The following is a 21,124-nucleotide window of genomic DNA, read 5'->3' on the forward strand; positions in this document are numbered from 1 at the left end:
CCTACCTGCCTATCTCCTTTTCCACCTATCCACTCCACCCTCTCCTCCCTGACCTATCACCTTCATCCCCTCCCCCACTCACCCATTGTACTCTATGCTACTTTCTCCCCACCCCCACCCTCCTCTAACTTACCTCTCCACACTCCAGGCTCACTGCCTTTATTCCTGATGAAGGGCTTTTGCCCAAAACGTTGATTTCGAAGCTCCTTGGATGCTGCCTGAACTGCTGTGCTCTTCCAGCACCACTAATCCAGAATTTACTTGAAATGTCAATTCCATATCAATCATAACAATAATTTATAGCAAATCACTTACTGTAAGGGTTTTGCCAGTTTTGTATCATATTGTTGAAAGTTAGGCTTAACAGCAGGAGGTAGTTGCTTGGTGAAAGCTGAAGTTCCTTTTGGCAGCAGTTCTGGTTTATATAGTTTAGGCTTGACCTGTACCAGTTCAGATGGAATTGGTGAAAACTTGGGTTTGTTTGCTGGTAATGGAGGATGGCTTGCATTTGATCCTTTGGGCAATGGTGCAGGAGGAGATCCAGCATTACATCTTTTTGTCGTGAGTATTGAAGGAGATGCAGTGCTTAGTTCTTTGCTCATAAATATTGAAGATTCAACATTAAATCCTTTATTGACAGGGACTGGAGGAGGTGCAGCTTTAGATCCATTGTTCATGGGCACTGGATGAGGTACAGTGTTAGCTCCTTTGTTCATTGGCAATGGAGGAGGTACAGTGACAGTTCCTTTGTTCATAGGCACTGGAGGAGGTATAGTGATAGCTCCTTTGTTCATTGGCACTGGATGAGGTACAATGTTAGCTCCTTTGTTCATTGGCACTGGAGGAGGTACAATGCTAGCTCCCTTATTCATTGGCAATGGAGGAGGTACAGTGACAGTTCCTTTGTTCATAGGCACTGGAGGAGGTACTGTGCTAAATGCTTTGCTCATGAGTGTGGAAGGAGATCCAGAATTATGTCCTTTGTAGAAGAGTGCAGAAGGGGATACAACATCAAGTGATGTCTCTTTTCCAGCTGTATGTTGTAAATGCTTATTTAACTCCATTGCAAATTTGCTTTTCACTTTGATGTCAGAGTCTGTAGTTTCTGAGTATCTCCTGTGTTTTTCCTTTCCATTTGAAGTGGATTTTAAATGTACATTAGAGGGGTTTGGACAGCCTGGAGAAGCTTTGGGAGACAGACATTTGAACAATGCACTGGTTTCAGTTTTTGTAGAAGAAGGGGAAGGCAAATGGTCCTGTGATGAACTTGATACACCTTCTTTAATAACGACCAACTCATGTGACATGCGTCTTTGTGTGGGAGGTGGCAGAGGAGGAAGTGGTTTTTTATTGCTCCTTTCTAGCTGAATTGGAGAATTCAACATAGGGCAAACACCTAAACACATTGGGAAGAGAAAAGTAATATTTCACTTCACCACAACTAAAAATCCAACTGAATTACCTCAGATACAATTTTCAAATTTTTAAAAGATGCCACCTATAATCTTTGTCACTTCTCCAACAAGAAATTAACTGATTCAATACATTCTACAACACTCTAGTACATCTGATTGTTGTGAAAATCTGAACCAGTGGAGATTAGAATCCAATGTCACCATTTAGAAGACCAACGCTGGGACAATCTAACAGCCATTATTTGCTATATAATTTGGAGATGCCAGTTTTGGACTGGGGTCGACAAAGTTAAAAATCACACAACACCAGGTTTTCGCTCAACAGAGTTATTCAGAGGCACTGGCTTTCGAAGGCTAGTACTTCCAAGTAAACCTGTTGGACTATAACCTGATGCTATGTGATTTTTAACTTAGCTATACAATAAAATTATTCATACTTCAAAATATAAAGCCATTGCTTAATGCATTTTGGGATACTTTTGAAGTATAGGAAAACATTAGGTCAGATGATCAAAAGCTTGGTCAAAATAGTAGGTTTTCAGGAATGTCTTAAAGGAGAAAAGTGAATCAGAAAGAGGCAAAAAGATGTAGGGAGAGTATTCCTGAACTTGGGATCTGTGCAACTGAAGGTGTGGCCACCAATGGTGGAGTAATTATATTTGGGAATTCATAAGAGGCCAGAAATAGAGGATGACAGAGATCTTGTGGGTTGTGAAGGTGGAGAATATTACAAAGATTGGAAGGGGTGAGGTCGTAGAGGAATTTAACAGCAAGGATGAGAATTTTAAAGCCTGATTTTACTTGACTAGAAGCCAAATAGTGAGTACATGTACAATAGGGGAACAGGACGCACATGCTTGAATCGTAGAATCATACCATATGGAAGAGGCCCTTCGGCCCACTGAGTCTACACCAGCTTGCTTCTATAATTCTAAGGATTCGGAAAAGGTTCCTGATGGCTGAATGGTAGCTTCCACTATTTAAGAAGGGAAGGAGAGTAGAGATCTATAGACTTGTTAGAGTGATGTCAGTACTAAGGAAAATGTTAGAATCTACAGATCATTCTGCTATAATGCGTGTTTCATCAATGCAAATTAGCTGTAATGCAATTGGCGAATAGAGGATGTTGTTTCTAAAGCACTAGCTTTTAGAACATGCACCACCAACACTTTAAGTGCTATTTTTATTGCACGATTTTTATCTAGCCTGGGGTTTCACAAGAATGTAATCATCGCATTACAGAAGAATGACCTGTGTTATAAAGCGAGTAACAAATGGACATTCGGAAAAAATAGCAAAATTGGACAGAGTCAACATAGATTTACAAAAGGGAAATCTTGTTTGACAAGCTTGTTGAAACTTTTTGAGGATGTCACTTGACATGCCAGAGGCCATGAAGAGAAATCCCAAACAATACAATATTCTTTTCTATAATGTTTGGTTTAATTCAGTTTCCTTTAAAAATGAACAAAGTTATTGGACTCATAAAATGATCATGGGATCATATTTTCAGAAACTTTTGAAGCCGTTCCATTCTGGTGATATTCTAGCTAAAGCCGACACAAAGGAGTTAGACACTAGCTGTCTGCTTCCTGCCAGCTTTGGATAAAGGAGAGCCTCAAAACAATTTATGTTTTCACCAGCTGGGGGAGGCAGAGCTGCACTGCCAGCTTAACAACCTTCCAATTAGCCCACTGAGATGAACCATCAGTACTGAAATACCTGTCTTTGTCACATGACCGGAAACTGAATTGCTGATGTGTACATTTGTGGGGTTCTAAGTCAGTTGCTGCTGACCTGTAGGGGGCAAGCAGATCTCCATCTCTGTCTTGGAAGTTGCCGGATGGAAAGTTGACTATACTTTGCCTGCAAGAAGGATAGCTACTGAGTCCAGCTCACAAAGGAAACTATTATTGGACACTGACCTTCAGAAAGTTATAACTTGTGAATTGATTTTTTTAGTACCTCTGGATTGAACAAAGCTTGTAATATTTAACACATTTCTTATCCTGTCCTCTTTTACTTAATTCTCAGAATGCATGTCTATGTGGAAGGAATATCAAAACTATTCCTCTACCTTTTGAATGTTTTGTTAGTAAATCTATCCTTGATTTCAGTTTAAAGGATTTTGCTGTAGGCCTATTTTGGAAATTGTAATCTGAAAACCAGGGGAGTTGGGGATATATCCTACAGCCTACCTCAGTAAGTGATAAAAGTTAAAAAAGGAATAGAGTAAGTCAAACAATACCTTGCTGTCCTGGGCATAATTGTTGATTGTTATTAAAGCCCACCTGGTTCACTAATGTCCTTTAGGGAAGGAAATCTGCAATCCTTACCTGGTCTGGCCTATGCGTGACTCTGGGCAAATAGGGATGGGCAATGAATTCTGGCCTAACCAGCAATGTCCACATTTCATAAAGGAGTAAAAATAAAAATACCTTCTGATTCTACAGAGAGTCCATCTGGTCTCAGGTAGTCATCCTCCTCCTCTTCTTCATCTTCCTCCTCCTCATCATCAACTGCGTAATCTGAGTAAAACAATTAAAATCTGTAAGAATACATGACACAAAAGAGAAAACGTAGGAATATGAATTCCTTCAGGTACTGTGAATTCTGTTATGGACTAAGCCAGACCACTCAAAACATTCTTAAGCAGGCAGCCCAGACCATAACTTTGAAATTTGTATTGGTGAGTGTATAGTGAAAATTACCTGGAGTAAATTTGCTAGATTGATTACCAGGTTTTAAAACACAAAGATTTATTTCCAAAATTACACAAAGAACAGAATAAAGAACCCCCAGAGAACTCAGTCTATCCACATTAGACTTGATTATGCTGTTCCAAATAAACAGAACAGTACCAATAAGCAACCCCCTTAAAAAAAAAGTGGAAATGGAGCAAATGTTCACAGGTTGAAGTTAGAAGGGCAGAAGGAGAGAGAGAGCCTGTTTCCACCCAGCTGAACTCCTAATGAGTTCTGGACTGAACTGCTCAGCTAGAGAGCTGACTACTCCCCTTTCATTATACAGGTCACTTCAAAAACATGACCACTTTGGCCTGAAGTCTCATCTAGGAGAAAGTGAGAGCTGCAGATGCTGGAGATCAGAGCTGAAAAATGTAAAAAAAACCAAGGACACAGTATCCTTGAGAAAAGAAACAGCTTTTGGAAAAACGGGACCAGCTTTATGATAACTCTCATAATACTCTGCAATAGTGCTATAAATACTCAATACAGAATATATATTCATCTGGAAGAAAGTGAGGACTGCAGATGCTGGAGATCAGAGTCGAGAGTGTGGTGCTGGAAAAGTGCAGCCGGTCAGGCAGTATCCGAGGAGCAGGAGAATCAACATTTCGAGCATTTGCTCCATATCCTGCTCCTCGGATACTGCCTGACCGGCTGCACTTTTCCAGCACCACACTCTCGACTCTGATCTCCAGCGTCTGCAGTTAATGTTTCGAGCATAAGTCCTTATGCTCGAAACATTAACTCTCCTGCTCCTCAGATGCTGCCTGACCGGCTGTACTTTTCCAGCACCATATCTTGACACAGAATATATTCATGCCTATTTACAATCTTGCTATAAGAAGGACCAAAGTAAATCTCGTCTTCCTCCTTACAGCATATAAACTCAGTTCACTGTATGCTCCATCCAAGAAAGGTAGAGTTTTTGGATGCTGCAAACATTAATATCTAAAGCAGCTCAGGCATAATTCAATTATTGGATGTGAGGAATGTAATGAGTGATGAGATGAAATGAATGAAATCAGTAAAGAAACACTTTTGCTCCACAGGTTTTTCCCTGCTATCTTCTCAGCCTTTTACATACATGTAATACCAGATTCTCATCTCTTAACCCTTCATTGAGTATGGGTTATGATCAATTAGTCACAGTGGCAGGTGACCCTTTAGATGAAAAATTAAAAGTTTTAAACTAAAGTCATGTTAAGACATAACTTGAGATATGGAAATGCAATTACTTATAAAGCTTTGTGCATACTTTCCTACATTTATCATGTCCTTTACTCTTGTTCTGTACGATAATAGAGTCATAGAGATGTACAACATGGAAACAGACCCTTCAGTCCAACTCATCCATGCCAATCTGATATCTAAATTAATCTAGTCCATTTGCCAACACTTAGTCCATATCCCTCCAAACCCTTCCTATTCATGTACCCATCCAGATGCCTTTTAAATTTTGCAATAGTACCAGCCTCCACCACTTCCTCTGGCAGCTCATTCCAAATATGCACCACCTCTCTGTGAAAGAGTTGCCCCTTAGGTTCCTTTTAAATCTTTCCCCGTCATCCTAAACCTATGCCCTCTAGTTTTGGACTCCCCTACCCTATGGAAGAGACCTTGTCTATTCACCCTATGTATGCCCCTCATGATTTTATAAACCTCTATAAGGTCACCCTTCAGCTTCTGATGCTGCAGGGAAAATAGCCCCAGTCTATTCAGCCTCTCCCTATTTCTCAAACCCAACAACCTTGGCAACATCCTGAACTCTTTCAAGTTTCACAACATCCTTCCTATAGCAGGGAGACCAGAATTGAAAGTAGTATTCCAAAAGTGGCCTAACTAATATTCTGGAGACAGACAGCATCCGAGGAGCAGGAGAGTCGATGTTTCAGGCATAAGCCCATCATTCTGATGAAGGGCTTATGTCCAAAACATCGAATTCCCGTTGAAGGGCTTATGCCCGAAATGTTGATTCTCCTCGGATGCTGCCTGACTGGCTGTGCTTTTCCATTCTGATTCTGACCTCCAGTATCTGCAGTCCTCACTTTCTCCTAACTAATGTCCTGTAAAGCCCCAACATGACATCCCAACTCCTAAACTCAATGCTCTGGCCAATGAAGTCAGAATTCACACAACACCAGGTTATAGATTAGATTAGCTTAGATTCTCTACAGTGTGGAAACAGGCCTTTCAGCCCAACAAGTCCACACCGACCCTCCGAAGAGCAACCCACCCAGACCCACAGGTTCAACAGGTTTATGTCACAAGCTTTCAGAGCACTGCTCCTTCGTCAGGCAAACTGATGAAGCAGCAGTGCTTCAAATGTTTGTGATTTTAAATAAACCTGTTGAACTATACTCTGGTGTTGTGTGACTGCTGACTTTATTCACCCCAGTCCAACACTGGCACCACCACATCATGGCTGACCAATAAAGACAAAGGTCAAAGGAGACTATTTCAGAAAATCGTGCATATATCTCAAACAGGGATTTAAAACAAAATGTATTCTTTTATAGGATATAAGCGTCACTGGCGATAATAATATTTATTATTCTGCGAAGGGTGTTCTCACAGTTACAGTGAAGCAGTCTGGGAATAATGTCCATACAGTTGATGGCATAGTGAAGCAGTCTGGGAAGGGAATAAAAATTAATTGCTGTAAAATGTTAGCAGGGCTGGTAAGGTCACTGGAGAGAAAACAGACTTAATATTTCAGATTGAGTGACCCTTCATCAGTTATGCTGAGCTTATCCAGCAAATTCTGTTTTTATTTCTGATTTATACCATCCTTGGTTCTTTCAGTCTGGAATGGTGCCCTTGCAGTCAATGTAATGGTGAAGCAGTCTGAGAATGGTGTCCTCACAGTCAGTATCACAGTGTAACAGTCTGAGAATGGTGTCCTCACAGTCAGTATCACAGTGTAACAGTCTGGAATGGTGTCCTCGCAGTGGGTGCCACGGTGAAGCAATCTGGGAATGGTGTCCTCGCAGTGGGTGCCACGGTAAAGCAGTCTGGGAATGGTGTCCTCGCAATCGGTGTCGTGGTGAAGCAGTCTGGGAATGGTGTCCTCGCAGTCAGTGTCACGGTGAAGCAATCTGGGAATGGTGTCCTCACAGTCGGTGCCACGGTGAAGCAGTCTGGGAATGGTGTCCTCGCAATCGGTGTCATGGTGAAACAGTCTGGGAAGAGCCTCCTCACAGTGCAGTTTTATAGCAGCTCCAGAGGAGGTTTACGAGAATGATTGCTGGAATTAGGGCTTGTCATATGAGGAGCAGTTCAAGATTCTGGATCTCTACTCAATGAGTTGAGCAGGATCTTGGCGGTTCTCACTGAATAGAATGGATGTGGAGAAAATGTTTCCAGTTGTAGGAGAAATTAGGAACAGAGGGGACAGCCTCAGAGCAAAGGGACAACCCTTTAGAACTGGGATGATGAGGCAATTCTTCAGCCAGAGGGTGGTGCATCTTGGACCTCATTGCTGCAGAAGACTGTTGAGGCCAAGTCATTTGTCTTTAAGTCAAATAAGTTCTTGATTAGTAAGGGGATCAAAAATTATGGGGAAGGGAGGAGAATGGGATTGAGAAACTTATGAGCCATGATCAAATGGCTTGATGGACTGAATGACATAATTCTGCCCCTATATCTTACGGTCTGATTGCCTATCCCTAATTGTCTTGAGAGCTAGTGGTGAGCCACCTTCTTGAACAGCTGCAGTCCATGTCCTGGAGGCAATGCTGTTGAGGCAGAGTTCCAGAATTGGAAAGCATAGCCATAAAACTATGTCAATTTATTATCTCTTCTCATAGAGCAATATGCTAGTTGGACATTTTGTCGTATGACTTCTAACTGCTACCATATTCCTTCCAATGGTTGCTTGATACACCCATGCTCATTTGGAAAGTGAACAGGCTTGCTTAGTTGGTTGCCTGTGAAGGATCATCTAATCAACCTTAATAGTTCTATAATGAATAAGCTTAACTGAGAGAGAGTATAGTAACATGTTCCACTTTTTAACAATATTCATGTTATGTACTAAAACAAATGTTAAAAATGCCATGCCCCTCCATTGAAATGTTTGCAGCAGAGTCCTGAAGATTAGTTGTCAATTCATAGTCGAGGACAATTTTGGAAGGCTGATATTTTAAAGCAGAATATCTTGAAGTAAATATTGAGCCAGGATCTGTGTTTTACTGACCACTTAACTATCAACACTGGGTAAAACTGATGGTAATCACTGCCATTTGTACAATGCAGAAATCCAAAAGATCTTTGTCAACAACACCTTTAGAGGGCACTGACCCAATCTTTATACATAGAATTATCTTTACACATGCATTGTGAACCTCAACTATTTGCACACTATTCTCATTATTGAAAAGATGAGAATCAATCACAAGTTGCTGAGTTTCTAATAATATGAAACCATGGTTGCTGGCTGAACAAGTTCTCTGGCTCTGTAAAACTCAGATGGGGAGTTGCATTCCCTTAGAAGAACATCTAAATGTTGATCTTAGAATCATAAATGTTGCAGATCTTTGAATAATTTTGTTTATCAAAAACTTTTTCTCCCATTGATCTATATTTGTGTTCCAATGTTTATTTCTGACTTGAAGGTGATTTGTAAAACCTATCTTTTCCTTCCTACTTTGTGAGAACATTTCCATCTGTCTAGTGTATCAGACTTCCCTCTGCCGTTTTTGTTCCCCAGACACCACAGATTTCCTGCAGATGGCGCTAAATTGCACTATTGTCAACACCAGTTTCAATCTGTCGAGCCTACTAAATATTTGCGTGCATCTATACTTTAGGCCACAACTATTACTGCCCCTTAATTACTGATTGCAACATGTGGGCCATTACAGGCAGCAGGGAACTATTGGATTTGGCAGGGTTTTGATAGCTGACATTCAGATGTTCTGTTGGATTAACTTCCATAACCAAGTCACCTTTCATCAGGACAGGGATAGAAAGATACACAGCATTCACCTGAGAGCTACAGAAGATGATCATCATTTTATCATCAGATGCACGCATCAGAGCAATGCTATTGGGACTGGCCTTATGGAATTTGAACCACGTAGTTGATAGTATGTCATTAGTCCTAACACTAGCTGATGAAATATAAGTCCCATCATTGCCCATAACACTACAGCAAATATAGCAGGAAAGCAAAATGCTAACCACTCACCTCCAGACTCTGATTCTTTTGCTGTGTATTTTATCTGCACTGGACGCTCTATTGAGCCATAAAACTTCTCGGCATCAGAATAGTCACTGAAAGGAAGAACACGCAAAGCAAGTCGTTAAAATCCAGCCATTAGATCTAGATCTATGATCTATTCTGTCGCAGCATTTCTGCAGATACTCCATAGCAAGTTCCTCTCAAAATTTGAAATTCACACTCCAAATATGAAGATGAACCTAGCTATGAAATTTGAATGTACCTTTTTCAGTCTGAAATATTGCTGTCAATTCACTGTAGGTACATATGCTGTCATTCAAAAACAAATACAGCAATTAGCAACACAGATAATTAACAAGTAACCAGAAATAATAGGATGAAAAGGCCATTTTAGCCTTTTAAGCCTCCCTTCATTATGTCATGGCTGATGTGCCCCAGGCCTCAACTCCTTTTTTATGTCAGTTCCTCAAGGTCCTCAATGTCCTGCTACTTCAAAAATCTATCTTCTTAAATACTTTCAGTGATCTAAACTCCACAGGCCTCTCAGGTATAAAATTCATAGATTCTGAGAGGAGAAATTCCTTTGTATCTTAATTTTAAATGAATGTCCCCATATTCTATAACTATGTCCCTAGTTTCAATTTCACAGCCAGTGGAAACAACTTCTCAACATTTATCCTTAGAATCTTGTATGTTTCAATAAGACCATCTCTCATTCGTCTAAATTCTAATGATAAAAGGACTAGCCTGTTCAGCCATTCTTGATAAATCAACCCCTTCATCTCATAAATCTGCCTAATGCATGTCTTATTTTAATTGCAAAAATATACTTTATTCATTAAAAAAAATGTACATATACATATACTAAAGCAGTTCTGACAGGTCTTTGCAATTCAAGGAAATCAAACCTTACATCTGACATTCCCTGCCAATGACATTTCTTACTTATGCAGGACACTATTTACATATATAATGATTTGGAGATGCCGGTGTTGGACTGGGGTGTACAAAGTTAAAAATCACACAACACCAGGTTGTAGTCCATCAGCGTCGCTCCGAAAGCTAGTGTGCTTCCAATTAAACCTGTTGGACTATAACCTGGTGTTGTATGATTTTTAACTACATATATTGAGGTGGCGAGAAGGTCTGACAACTGAAAAGATCCCCATTGTACTTTGGCAGAAACCACCTCAGATGGCGATCTGTCCCCACTGTGCCCTTGGTGGCAGCTGCCCCAAGCTTTAGTGCATCCCTCAGCACGTAGTCCTGGACTTTAGAATGTGCCAGTCTGCAACACTCAGTTGAGCTAATCTCTTTGCACTGGAAGACCAACAATGCTTTCAGCAGATCAAAGAGCATCTTTCACTAAGTTTATGTTCTTTCAAACACAGTCTTTGTTAGTCTCAGTGTGCATCCAGGATGGAGCCCACAGACCCCAGAATCCCACGTCTGGAGCTGCTCAGGTCAAACTTTGACAAAAGCCACTAAATCTCTCTTCAGACCTTCTTTACAAAGGCACATTCCAGCTGTCCCCCACAGCCACTTGGATGGCACACATGTGGACATACATGAAGAATTTGATGGGGAGTGCCCGTCTCACCACCGGCCAGGCTATGTTTTGGTGCTTGTTCGAAAGTTTTGGTGATAAGGTATTCTGCCAAATGACTTTGGCAGTCTGCTCAGGGAACCAGAAACAGGATCCACCCTCTTCCCCCATGATCTTGAGGATGTTATGTGTTGACCACTTCCTGATAGAATTGTGGTCAAAGGTGTTATTCTTTCCAAATTTTTCCACAAGGGACAGGTGATACAGAATGGTCCAATCAGTTGGAGCATCTGCAGGAACAAAGCTAGGCCCATTGTTTGCAATACCTGCAGACAGGATAGAGAGGGGACCCTCACTTTCCTTTCTCCTCAATACCTTCAGGAGATATTCACATTGCATCAGGCTTCAGAAGGTCAGATCAAAGTACTGCTTGCTGGGAAAATCCTACAGACAGATTATATCCGCTGCTTGGAAAATACAGCAATCCAGGAGAATCCTCTTCATGAAGAAGTTCCAATTTACTAGTATTCCTTCTTTCACCTTCTTCACAATCATCCTGACTGTGTTCCAGGCACCCTGACCTGGGGTTCAGTCTCTTGCATTGGTTATAGCTCCAATTGGCTGTATGCTGAATTGACGTTAGGCCGAAGCCAACATAAAGATCTACCAACAGCAACTCAGCTCAACTGACAATTCTCGAACACCCAGTCATGATCTGCTGACCTTACTTCTTTATATCTTGACTCCTTTTTCTCCCCTCTCCTCCAACCCTATCTGTGTCTTGTTAAAAAGAGTTGCTGTCAGTAGAGCTGATCTATCTTCTATATTAGCACCTACATTTAAAACCATTAGCAGTTATTTTTTGTCTATATAATTCATCTACCAGCATTCCCTTTGCTCTAAGCATTCCCCATCTGTTTCACTTGCCCCTCCTTACCCTTTATCAACAGAATAAAAACCATCATTTTCCACTGCACTTGAAACATTAACTCTGTTTCTCTCTTCACACATGTGAAGTGTCCTAACCCAACCATTTCCGGTTGTTTCACCGATAATTTTCTCTCCATTGTATGGTCAGAAGTGGGGGTGTTTGCTGATAATTGCACCTTATTCAGACAAATTACAACTCCTCTGATACTGAAATGGTCTATGTCAGAATGACAAAGATACCTGGACAATATCCATTGTTGGGCTGACAATTGGCAGGTAATGCTCATGTCACACCGTGTCAGGCAAAGACCATAACAAGAGAGAATTTAACCATCTCCCCTTGATATTCAATGGTCTTACAATTGATGAATCCGCACCATTAACATCCTGGGGGTTACCACTGATGTGAAATTGAACTGGATTAGCCATCACATGCTGTGCTTACAAGAGCAGATCAGAGGCTAGGAATCCTGCAGCAGGTAACTCACCTCCTGACTCCCAAAGTCTGTCCATCATTTACAAGGTGTAAGTCAGGAAAATGATGAAGCACACTGCCTAGACGAATGTAACTCCAACAACACTCAAGAAGCTCGATAACACAAAGGACAGAGCAGCACATTTGATTGGCACAACATCCAAAAGCATTCTCTCCCTCCACCACCAATACTCAGTAGTGGCAGTGCGTACCATCTACCAGATGCACTGCAGAAATTCACCATGGTTCTTAGACATCACTTTCCAAGCCAACAACCACTTCTCTCTGTAAGGACAAGGGTGGTAGCTACATGGCAATACCACCATCTGTAAGTTCCCTACCAAGGCACTTGCCATTATAACTTGAAAAAACATTGCCTTTCCTTTAGCGGCACCAGGTCAAATCCTGGAATTCCTTCCATTGGCATTTGGCTCTACCTTCAGCAAATAGATTGCAGCAGTTCAAGAAGGCAGCTTATAACCACCTGCACAAACCAGTTGGAATCAATAATTATGGAAGCAATAGCAATTGGAAAATCATAATCTAATTAAGCTGAGTCAGCATGGCTTCATGAAAGGGAGATCACATCTGACTTAAGTAATGAGAGTTTTGTGAGGAAGTCTCAACCAAAGTGGATACGGGGAACCAGTAGATGTGTTGTATTTGGACTTCCAGAAGGCGTTCCTCAAGGTACCTCACAAAAGGTTAAGTCAGAAGATAAGAACCCATGGTGTTAGAAGTATTGTATTAGCATGGGTAGAGAATCGGATATGGGCAGGAAACAGTGAGTGAGGATAAGGTGTTCTTTCTCAGATTGATGAGCCATAACAGAAATAACTCCACAAATGCCAGTATCCCATCACAATGTTCGAGTTCTCTACATGCTCCTTATTAGTGTTCCTGGTTATTAGCACATCTCGATAAATGGCGATCTAGGGTAGACCTTGTAAAATTTTCCCCATCATCTGCTGAAACATTGCACAGGCTGGCGATATCTCCAAATGGCTGTCTTGTATGGTGGTACGAACTCTTATGGGTATTAATTGTCGCATACTTCAATGAATTGCATGGCTCATGTTCAACTTCATGGAGGACAGCCCCACTCTAGCTTTGTGTTTATATTCTCTATGCGAGGGACTGGGTATTTATCCAGCTGCAAAAGCGGTTTACGATTTGTTTAAAATCTCCAGAAAGGCAACTGACCGGTCAGGCTTTACTATCGGTGCTGTTCATTCCACAAACAGGGCTGGTTTGATGTATGACAGATAGCGGAATTTTAATTCAATAAGAATCAGGAAACAAGATTGAAATAAGATGAAACCAATGCTGATTGTCAGAAAAACCCATCTTGTTCACTAATGTACTTTAGAGAAGGGAATCTGCCTTCCTTCCTTAGTTTGACCTACATGTGACTCTATCTCCAAAGGAATGTGGTTGACTCTTACTGCCCTCTGGGTAATTAGGGATGGGCAATAAATGCTGGTCCAGCCAGAGATATCCACATCCCATGAATGAACAAAGGAAACTCTCCATAGATTCTGGCAGACCTAATGACTTTCTCCAGCATTCATAGAGTCATAGAAATGCACAGCATTGAAACAGACCCTTCGGTCCAACCTGTCCATGCCAACCAGATTTCCCAACCCAATCTAGTCCCACCCACAAGCACCCGGCCCATATCCCTCCAAACCCTTCCTATTCATATACTCATCCAAATGCTGCAATTTGTACCAGCCTCCACCACATCCTCTGGCAGCTCATTCCATACACATACAACCCTCTGCGTGAAAAAGTTGCCCCTTAGGTCTCTTTTATATCTTTCCCCTCTCATCCTAAACCTAAGCCCTCTAGTTCTGGACTCCCCGACCCCAGGGAAAAGACTTTGCCTATTTACCCTATTCATGCCCCTCATAATTTTGTAAACCTCTATAAGGTCACCCCTCAGCCTCCGACGCTCCAGGGAAAACAGCCCCAGCCTGTTCTTGAGGTTCCCTTACCCATGCTTGGCCTGATATAATAAGACTTTATGGGGTCCATTGTCAATGTTGAGGACACCTGGGCAACCCCTCATCAATTTCCCCCACAACTGTGTTCTGCTGGGTCTGTCCTGCCACTGGAACAGAACATACTCTGGGGTGGTGTCTGGAAGTATGACTTTTGTGATTATAACTGTCAAGCTATTACTTGATTAGTCTGTGAGACAGCTTTGCCAGTTTTAGCACTTGCCTGCAGATGATAGTAAGGAGGGCTTCACAGGGCTGACACAGCTGGCTTTGCTATTGTTGATTCATGAGTTTTGACTGGTGGCAAGTGGTTTGTCCAGTTTCATTCCTTTACTTAAAAAACAAAATTAAAAGGAGCTAGAGAAGACAATTCAGTCCCTTGAGGCAGCTCTACCATTTCATATAATCATGGGTGATCTCATCTCAGCCTCAACTCTACTTTCCTACCTCTCTCCATAATCCTTTAACCCATTACTCATTAAAAACCTGTCCATCTCCTTCTTAAATTTACTAAATGTCCCAGCGTGAGTTCACATTGGGATAGTGATTTCAAGCATTCATGACCTTTTTACAGAGTAATTTCTTGTCATCTGTGTTTTAAATCTGCTACCCCTTATCCTAAACTATGATCTCTCATTCTAGAATTCCACTTACGCAGAAACACCCTTTCTATACTTGTTCTATCAAAACCCCTTAGCATCTCTATTAAATCTCCCCTCATTCTTCTAAGCTCCAGACAACATATGTGTAAACTGCACAATCTCTCTTCATAAGACAAACCCCTCGCCTCTGGAATTAATCTATTGAATCTCTTCTGAATTGCATTGATGTGTATTTGGAGTCACATTTCACCAGACCAGGCAAGGATGGCAGATTTCCTCCGAAAAGGATATGAATAACCAGATGTGATTTTATGAGAATGATTTCATGGTCATTATTACACCTTAAATTCCAGATTTGTTTGGATTTATATTTTGTCTAAAAAGCAATTTGGATGATCCTAAAATCATGAAATGTGCTTTGTACAAGACACAGGCAGTCCCTTCTCCTTCTCACTCAAGAAGCCTTGAATTTATCACAATTTGGAGATGCCGGTGTTGGACTGGAGTGTACAAAGTTAAAAATCACACAACACCAGGTTATAGTCCACCAGCTCTCAGAGTGGCTGCTCCTTCATCAGGTAGCTGTGGACACTACAATCACCTGATGAAGGAGCAGCACTCCGAAAGCTAGTGCTTCCAATTAAACCTGTTGGGATTATAACCTGGTTTTGTATGATTTTTAACTAATTATCACAACAACTCAAGAGCTCAATTTCTTTTGGAATAAAAGTTTTCTTCTTCTTTTTGACTTTTCTCATTTAATGTTTCTTCCTTCTGCCTTTAAGGTATTGCCTCGATAGATACTGTGCAATGGACACCAGTTCCCTTCAGGGTGCTGCACACAAATGGCTCTTCTACAGGCTTGAATATAAGCTGTATTCATCAACAGGTTATTCCTCTTGGTGATATGACAGTATGGGAAAGAACAAGGCTGGAATTATGCCACACAAACCCAGACACAATGAGGATAACTAAGACGTTCCTCAATGTTTCCCAGGCTGAATGACTGAATGTATTAGATATTGAAAACTCACTTATGACAATGAAATAACTGAAAGAAGGCATTAAACAAGAACTAAGTAAATGTTTGTAAAAATAGAAAACACAGTACAACCTCGATTATCCAAACATCAATTATCCGAATTTCGGATTATCCGAACAAGATCTCAAGGTCCCATAAAAACAGCATTAAGCAACTCAGCATTCAGTTATCAGTTAAATGACATTGTGGTGTGCCTTGCTATATAACCAAGTAATGTTCGATAAATGGCACTCAAATTATCACTTGTTTACGATAGATCAGTTATCTGTTAAACAACATTATGGCGTGTGTTGCCAGATAACCGAGAAATGTTTGGATAACCGGCACTCATAAATTACGATCAAACAAAATACTCCCTGCCCGTCTCGTTCAGATAATCGAGGTTCTACTGTAATTAAGAAATGTGTGTGACAATAGAAAAATTAACTTTTCCTTATTCTATCGTTGAAAGTTTTCAGTGGATACCTCAGATTTCCTTGCATGTCTGCCTTCTCATGATAACGATCAATTTCTTTTCGCAAACCCATCATCCATTTCTGAAAGAAAGAGCAATAAGAAATTATCAGACCACGTTCCATCTGTGTCTTTTCAGCATTAATTCACCATGGAAGCTATGGGAACAAAGGATAAGGAAGGCCCCCAAGCCTTCACAGTCGTGATCATTCAGTTGTTGTATTAGATGCAATCTGTATTGTCACAATTCTTAAAATTCTCATACTGTTGACCATTTCATCATTCTGGAGTGCAAACTGGAAACTGTGACCTTTTTTCCAGCTCTTCTCCTATTCCACACTTCCAATCCAAACAAGGGTCTTAATTGGGAAAGAATGAAATGAAGCTAAGAAACTCCAAATGACCTTTTCTGGAATGTTGAATCTCCAAAACTTGATAGTGCACATCAACATTCTCTCTAACCTACAGCTGCTTTATTCATCACACAGCACAGAATAAGACCATCTAGTCAATTGCAAGCATGCTGTTTGAGAGAGTGGCTGATTTCCTTTCATATGGAAAGAAGTATTGCAGTCAAGCACATTCCTGTTCCCAATTGTCACCTTCATGCATTTGTACTTCCAGTGGGGTTATTGATTAGATTCACAAGTCACAACGGTCAGGAGCAGGAACTTTATCCAATCTCTACCACCTTCTTTTGTTTTAAATTATTGGACACTAACTAACCACAGAATCACAAAAGTTTGGAACAGTTCACCCAGCAAAAGGACTAAAGAGAAAATAATCAAAAGAATCAATCAACAAAGGAGCTGAATTCGTAAGAGACCCTTCTTAACAGGAAATTTATATGATATTTTGAATTTGATTTTTCATTTCTGATTAGTTCAAGAAGTTTAGTTAGCCCTCATCCATCCTTAATTCCAAGCATTTTCTCTTTGTGACTTAAGTATTAATACAATCAATGACTATGAAGCACTGTACATATCAGAGAAAACTCTGTTCTCTATCTTACATAGGAAGTACTCTATGCTAAGATAAGGGCAGGAGTTCAGTGGGGTCAGGAAGACTCCGCAGAGCATTTTAAGATGATGGTTGATACTTGGATTCATAAAACCCACTCCCATTGACAGCGAAAATCATTTTCCCTGATTGGAGAAAGGAAATAAAGTTTAGGGATGGGGAGGATGCACAGAGGAACAATCTCAAATGTTATCCATTTAAAATTGGTTCAAAATTGAAATATAGCACGTTTTGGCGGGTACAAAAGCCTTATATGGGAGTCACAAATTGATGGAGTAGATGTAAACTCTCTGAAAGGCAAATATGGTTTGTTTGCTTGTCATGACCTGATATTTTTCAAGTCCTCTGGTCTTTAACCTTAAAATAAGATAGCAACTGTCACCAAAAGAGAGAGAGAAAAAAATCTTACTGGACTGCTTTAATTGATAGGCGTAAGTTAGAGGAAACGTTAGCATCTATTTGTGCAGCATCAACACGGCTGTGTTGAGGAGTCAGTTGGGAGTTAAAAGCACTGAAATTCTTTTTTGGTTCAAGAGTTGTTTCACTATAACGTTTATAGGCTTTAGTGCCATATTACATTGTTAGAATTTATTTTTGTCTCCACATGACACCTGAAGTACAATCATGGAGGCATGGGGGGAGTTGAAGGAGGGGGTGAGAGTTTTGAAGAAGGGTCACTGGACCCAAAACATTAACTCTGGCTTTGTCTCCACAGATGTTGCCAGACCTGCTGAGTTACTCCAGGTATTTCTGTTTTTGTTTCAAACCTTCCAACTAGTCTGCCTTGGCGCTAATCTACTCCCAGTACTATCTACATTGTACTTAAGTGGTTAGCTTGAGACCCCAATAAAATTAGGAGAAAATGAGGACTGCAGATGCTTGTGACCAAAGTCAAAAAGAGTGGTGCTGGAAAGTACAGTCAGTTAGGCAGCATCCAAGGAGCAGGAGAATCAATGTTTCGAGCATAAGCTCTTCATGAGGAATGTGGGGGGGGCCTCAAGGGGCTGAGAGATACATGAGAGGGAGGGTGGGGCTGGGAGGAAGTTAGCTGGGAATGTGATAAGTAGGTAAGGTGGAAGCGATGGTGATAGGTCAGAGTGGAGGGTGGAACAGATCGGTGGAAAGGAAGATGGACAGGTAGGATAGTTCAAGAGGACGGTACCGAGTTGGAGGGTTGGAACTGGGATAAGGGTGGATGGACAGGAGACGAGGAAACTGGTGAAACTGACATTGATCCCATGTGGTTGGAGGGTCCCAAGGTAGAAAGTGAAGCGTTTTTCCTCCAGGCTTCAGGTGGCTAAAATTTGGCAGTGGATGAGGCCCAGGACTTGTATGGTCTTGGCAGAGTGGGAGGGGGAGTTGGAGTGTTCAGACACGGGCTGGTGGGGTTGTTTAGTGCGTGTGTCCCGGAGATGTTTTCTGAAATGTTCCACAAGTTGGCGTCCTGTCTCCCTAATGTGGAGGAGACCACATCGAGAGCAACAGACACAGCAGATGACATGTGTGGAGGTGCAGCCTGTGGCTGAACACTTCAACTCCCTTTCCCACTCAACCAAGGACATACAAGTCCTGGGCCTCCTTCACTGGCAAATTCTAGCCACCAGATGCTTGGAGGAAGAATACTTCATCTTCCGCCTTGGGACCCTCCAATCACACAGGATCAATGTCGATTTCACCAGTTTCCTCATTTCCCCTTCCCTCACCTTATCCCAGATCCAACCCTCCAACTCAGTACCACCCTCTTGAACTGTCCTACCTGTCCATCTTCCTTCCCACCTATCTGCTCCACCCTCCACTCTGACCTATCACCTTCACCCCTACCTTCATCTACCTATCACATTCCCAACTATCTTCCCCCCAGCCCCACATTTTTCTCTCAGACCCCTTGGCCCTCTCCACATTCCTGATGAAGAGCTCATGTTTGAAACATCGACTCTTCTCCTCCTCGGATGCTGCCTGACCAGCTGTGCTTTTCCAGTGCCACACTTCTTGACTCTCTCTTTCTCACTGCTGGCGATGTCAGATTAGTTAATTATTTGAATTTCCCTCATTAAATGTTGTGAGAACTAAACTTTTTGTTCCCTATATTCTCTGATCCCTGGCTCCACGTTTCTCCCTGGTAACTGTCAGAAGCAGTACCCAACCTTGTCATATTTGATCCTGAGATGAGCACTGACCACATATCTGCTCCATCAAACACACATAATGTGGGTACAGGATACGTTAGGTACAAAGTGAAGCTCACTCTACCCTATCTCACTCCCAAGGAAGGCACAGCATAGGTTACATCAGTCCTTTGGAGCACAAAATTAATTAGCTGAAACTTCGGGATCCCAACCTCTGAGATGACTGCTCTGCATCTCTGACAAAATTATAAGATTAGATTCTCTACAGTATGGAAACAGGCCTTTTGGCCTAACAAATCCACACCAACCCTCCTAAGAGTAACACACCCAGACACATTCCCCTACCCTATATTTTACCCCTGACTAATGCACCTAACATTATGGGCAATTTAGTATGGCCAATTCACATGACCTGCACATCTTTGGATTGTGTAAGGAAACCCTCACAGACACAGGGAGAATGTGCAACCTTACACAGACAGTTGCCCAACGCTGGAATCGAACCCAGGTCCTTGGCACTATGAGGCAGCAATGCTAACCACTGAGCCACCGTGCCACCCATAGCAGCTATAACTTTACTGTAACAGGACCCTACCCTCAGAAATTTATCAAGACTCCTGAGACAGCACCTTCCAATGACCACTACCATCTAGAAGAACAAAAGCAGCAGATACATTGGAACACCACCACCTGCAAGTTCCCCTTCAAGCCACTCACCATCCTGACTTGAAAATATATTGCTGTTCCTTCAGGATCACTGATTCAAACTCTGGGGCTCCCTCCCTAACAGCGCTGTCAATGTCCCCAGTCCCCAGTCCCCAAATACTGCAATGGTTCAAAGTGCAGGACGCCACCACAACCACTTTCTCAGGGGCAACTAGGGATGGGCAATAAATACTGGCCCAACCACAAAGCCCACATCTCATGAATGAATTTAAAACAAATTGGGGTCACAATAGGAAAACATTTGGGAAACAGTAGGTTAAAGACAGACCAAGGTTTGGTTGAGATCTATGTTGCGTTATTTGCAGAACTTTCTGGTTTTGCTTGTTGTAACTTTTGGATCTATTCAGAAAGAATGCTGAGCCGTACACATCAATGTGCCAAACTCAGGACATTCTGTCTGTTCTGAACTAACTGATCTTAACCACAACAGTGCTCACGTCAAGAATTCCACAAATAAGAAGGTTACTGAAATATAGAGTTTAATAAAAAAATTCTAATTGTTCTAATATCAACATAACAATATTGAACCTGTTTTTCAAATTTAAAGTAATGGGAAGTCCCACTGTCTATAATCATCCTGCACATTTTTTGGCTAGATGTCTTTTCTTTCTTTCAATGTATAAAATGAATACAATTTTATTCAAGGATAGATAAACATTCATTGTTTCATTGAAAACCAATATCACCAAGTCTGGAGACCTTTTGTTCTATTTGTGAATGGTTAGTTCCATTTTAAAACAGTATTTGTTACCCACATTTTTTTTTCTCAATTCATCCTTTACTGAAGACAATAATTCAATATTACAGATTTTGCCCATTCCCCTATAGCAGACATATACTTACCTGAGCAAAGGTAA

General features: G+C 41.4%; 1 protein-coding gene and 1 long non-coding RNA gene across 5 annotated transcripts in view; one reads left to right on the top strand and one right to left on the bottom strand.

Annotated features, from left to right (window-relative positions):
* The window catches only part of LOC122556801, a 169,604-nt gene that overhangs the window by 111,652 nt on the left and 36,828 nt on the right, over nucleotides 1–21,124 (top strand). The window contains exon 5 of one of the 2 annotated variants that reach the window (XR_006313664.1): nucleotides 6,965–7,520. The exons of the other annotated variant lie outside the window; for it this stretch is intronic. This is a non-coding gene — a long non-coding RNA (uncharacterized LOC122556801). Of the gene's footprint in view, nucleotides 1–6,964; nucleotides 7,521–21,124 lie in introns of those variants that run through there. 2 annotated transcript variants of the gene reach the window in all.
* sh3bp2 (SH3-domain binding protein 2) overlaps nucleotides 1–21,124 on the bottom strand; it is a 127,399-nt gene that overhangs the window by 24,894 nt on the left and 81,381 nt on the right. For all 3 annotated transcript variants that reach the window (XM_043703980.1, XM_043703988.1, XM_043703976.1), the window contains 4 exons: nucleotides 16,408–16,478; nucleotides 9,351–9,436; nucleotides 3,854–3,943; nucleotides 316–1,396 (listed from right to left, as the gene is read on the bottom strand). In XM_043703980.1, the coding sequence (XP_043559915.1) occupies nucleotides 316–1,396; nucleotides 3,854–3,943; nucleotides 9,351–9,436; nucleotides 16,408–16,478 (1,328 nt within the window). The remainder of the gene's footprint in view (nucleotides 1–315; nucleotides 1,397–3,853; nucleotides 3,944–9,350; nucleotides 9,437–16,407; nucleotides 16,479–21,124) is intronic.

Source organism: Chiloscyllium plagiosum, chromosome 2 (genome assembly GCF_004010195.1).
Source record: "Chiloscyllium plagiosum isolate BGI_BamShark_2017 chromosome 2, ASM401019v2, whole genome shotgun sequence".
NCBI lineage: Eukaryota > Metazoa > Chordata > Chondrichthyes > Orectolobiformes > Hemiscylliidae > Chiloscyllium > Chiloscyllium plagiosum.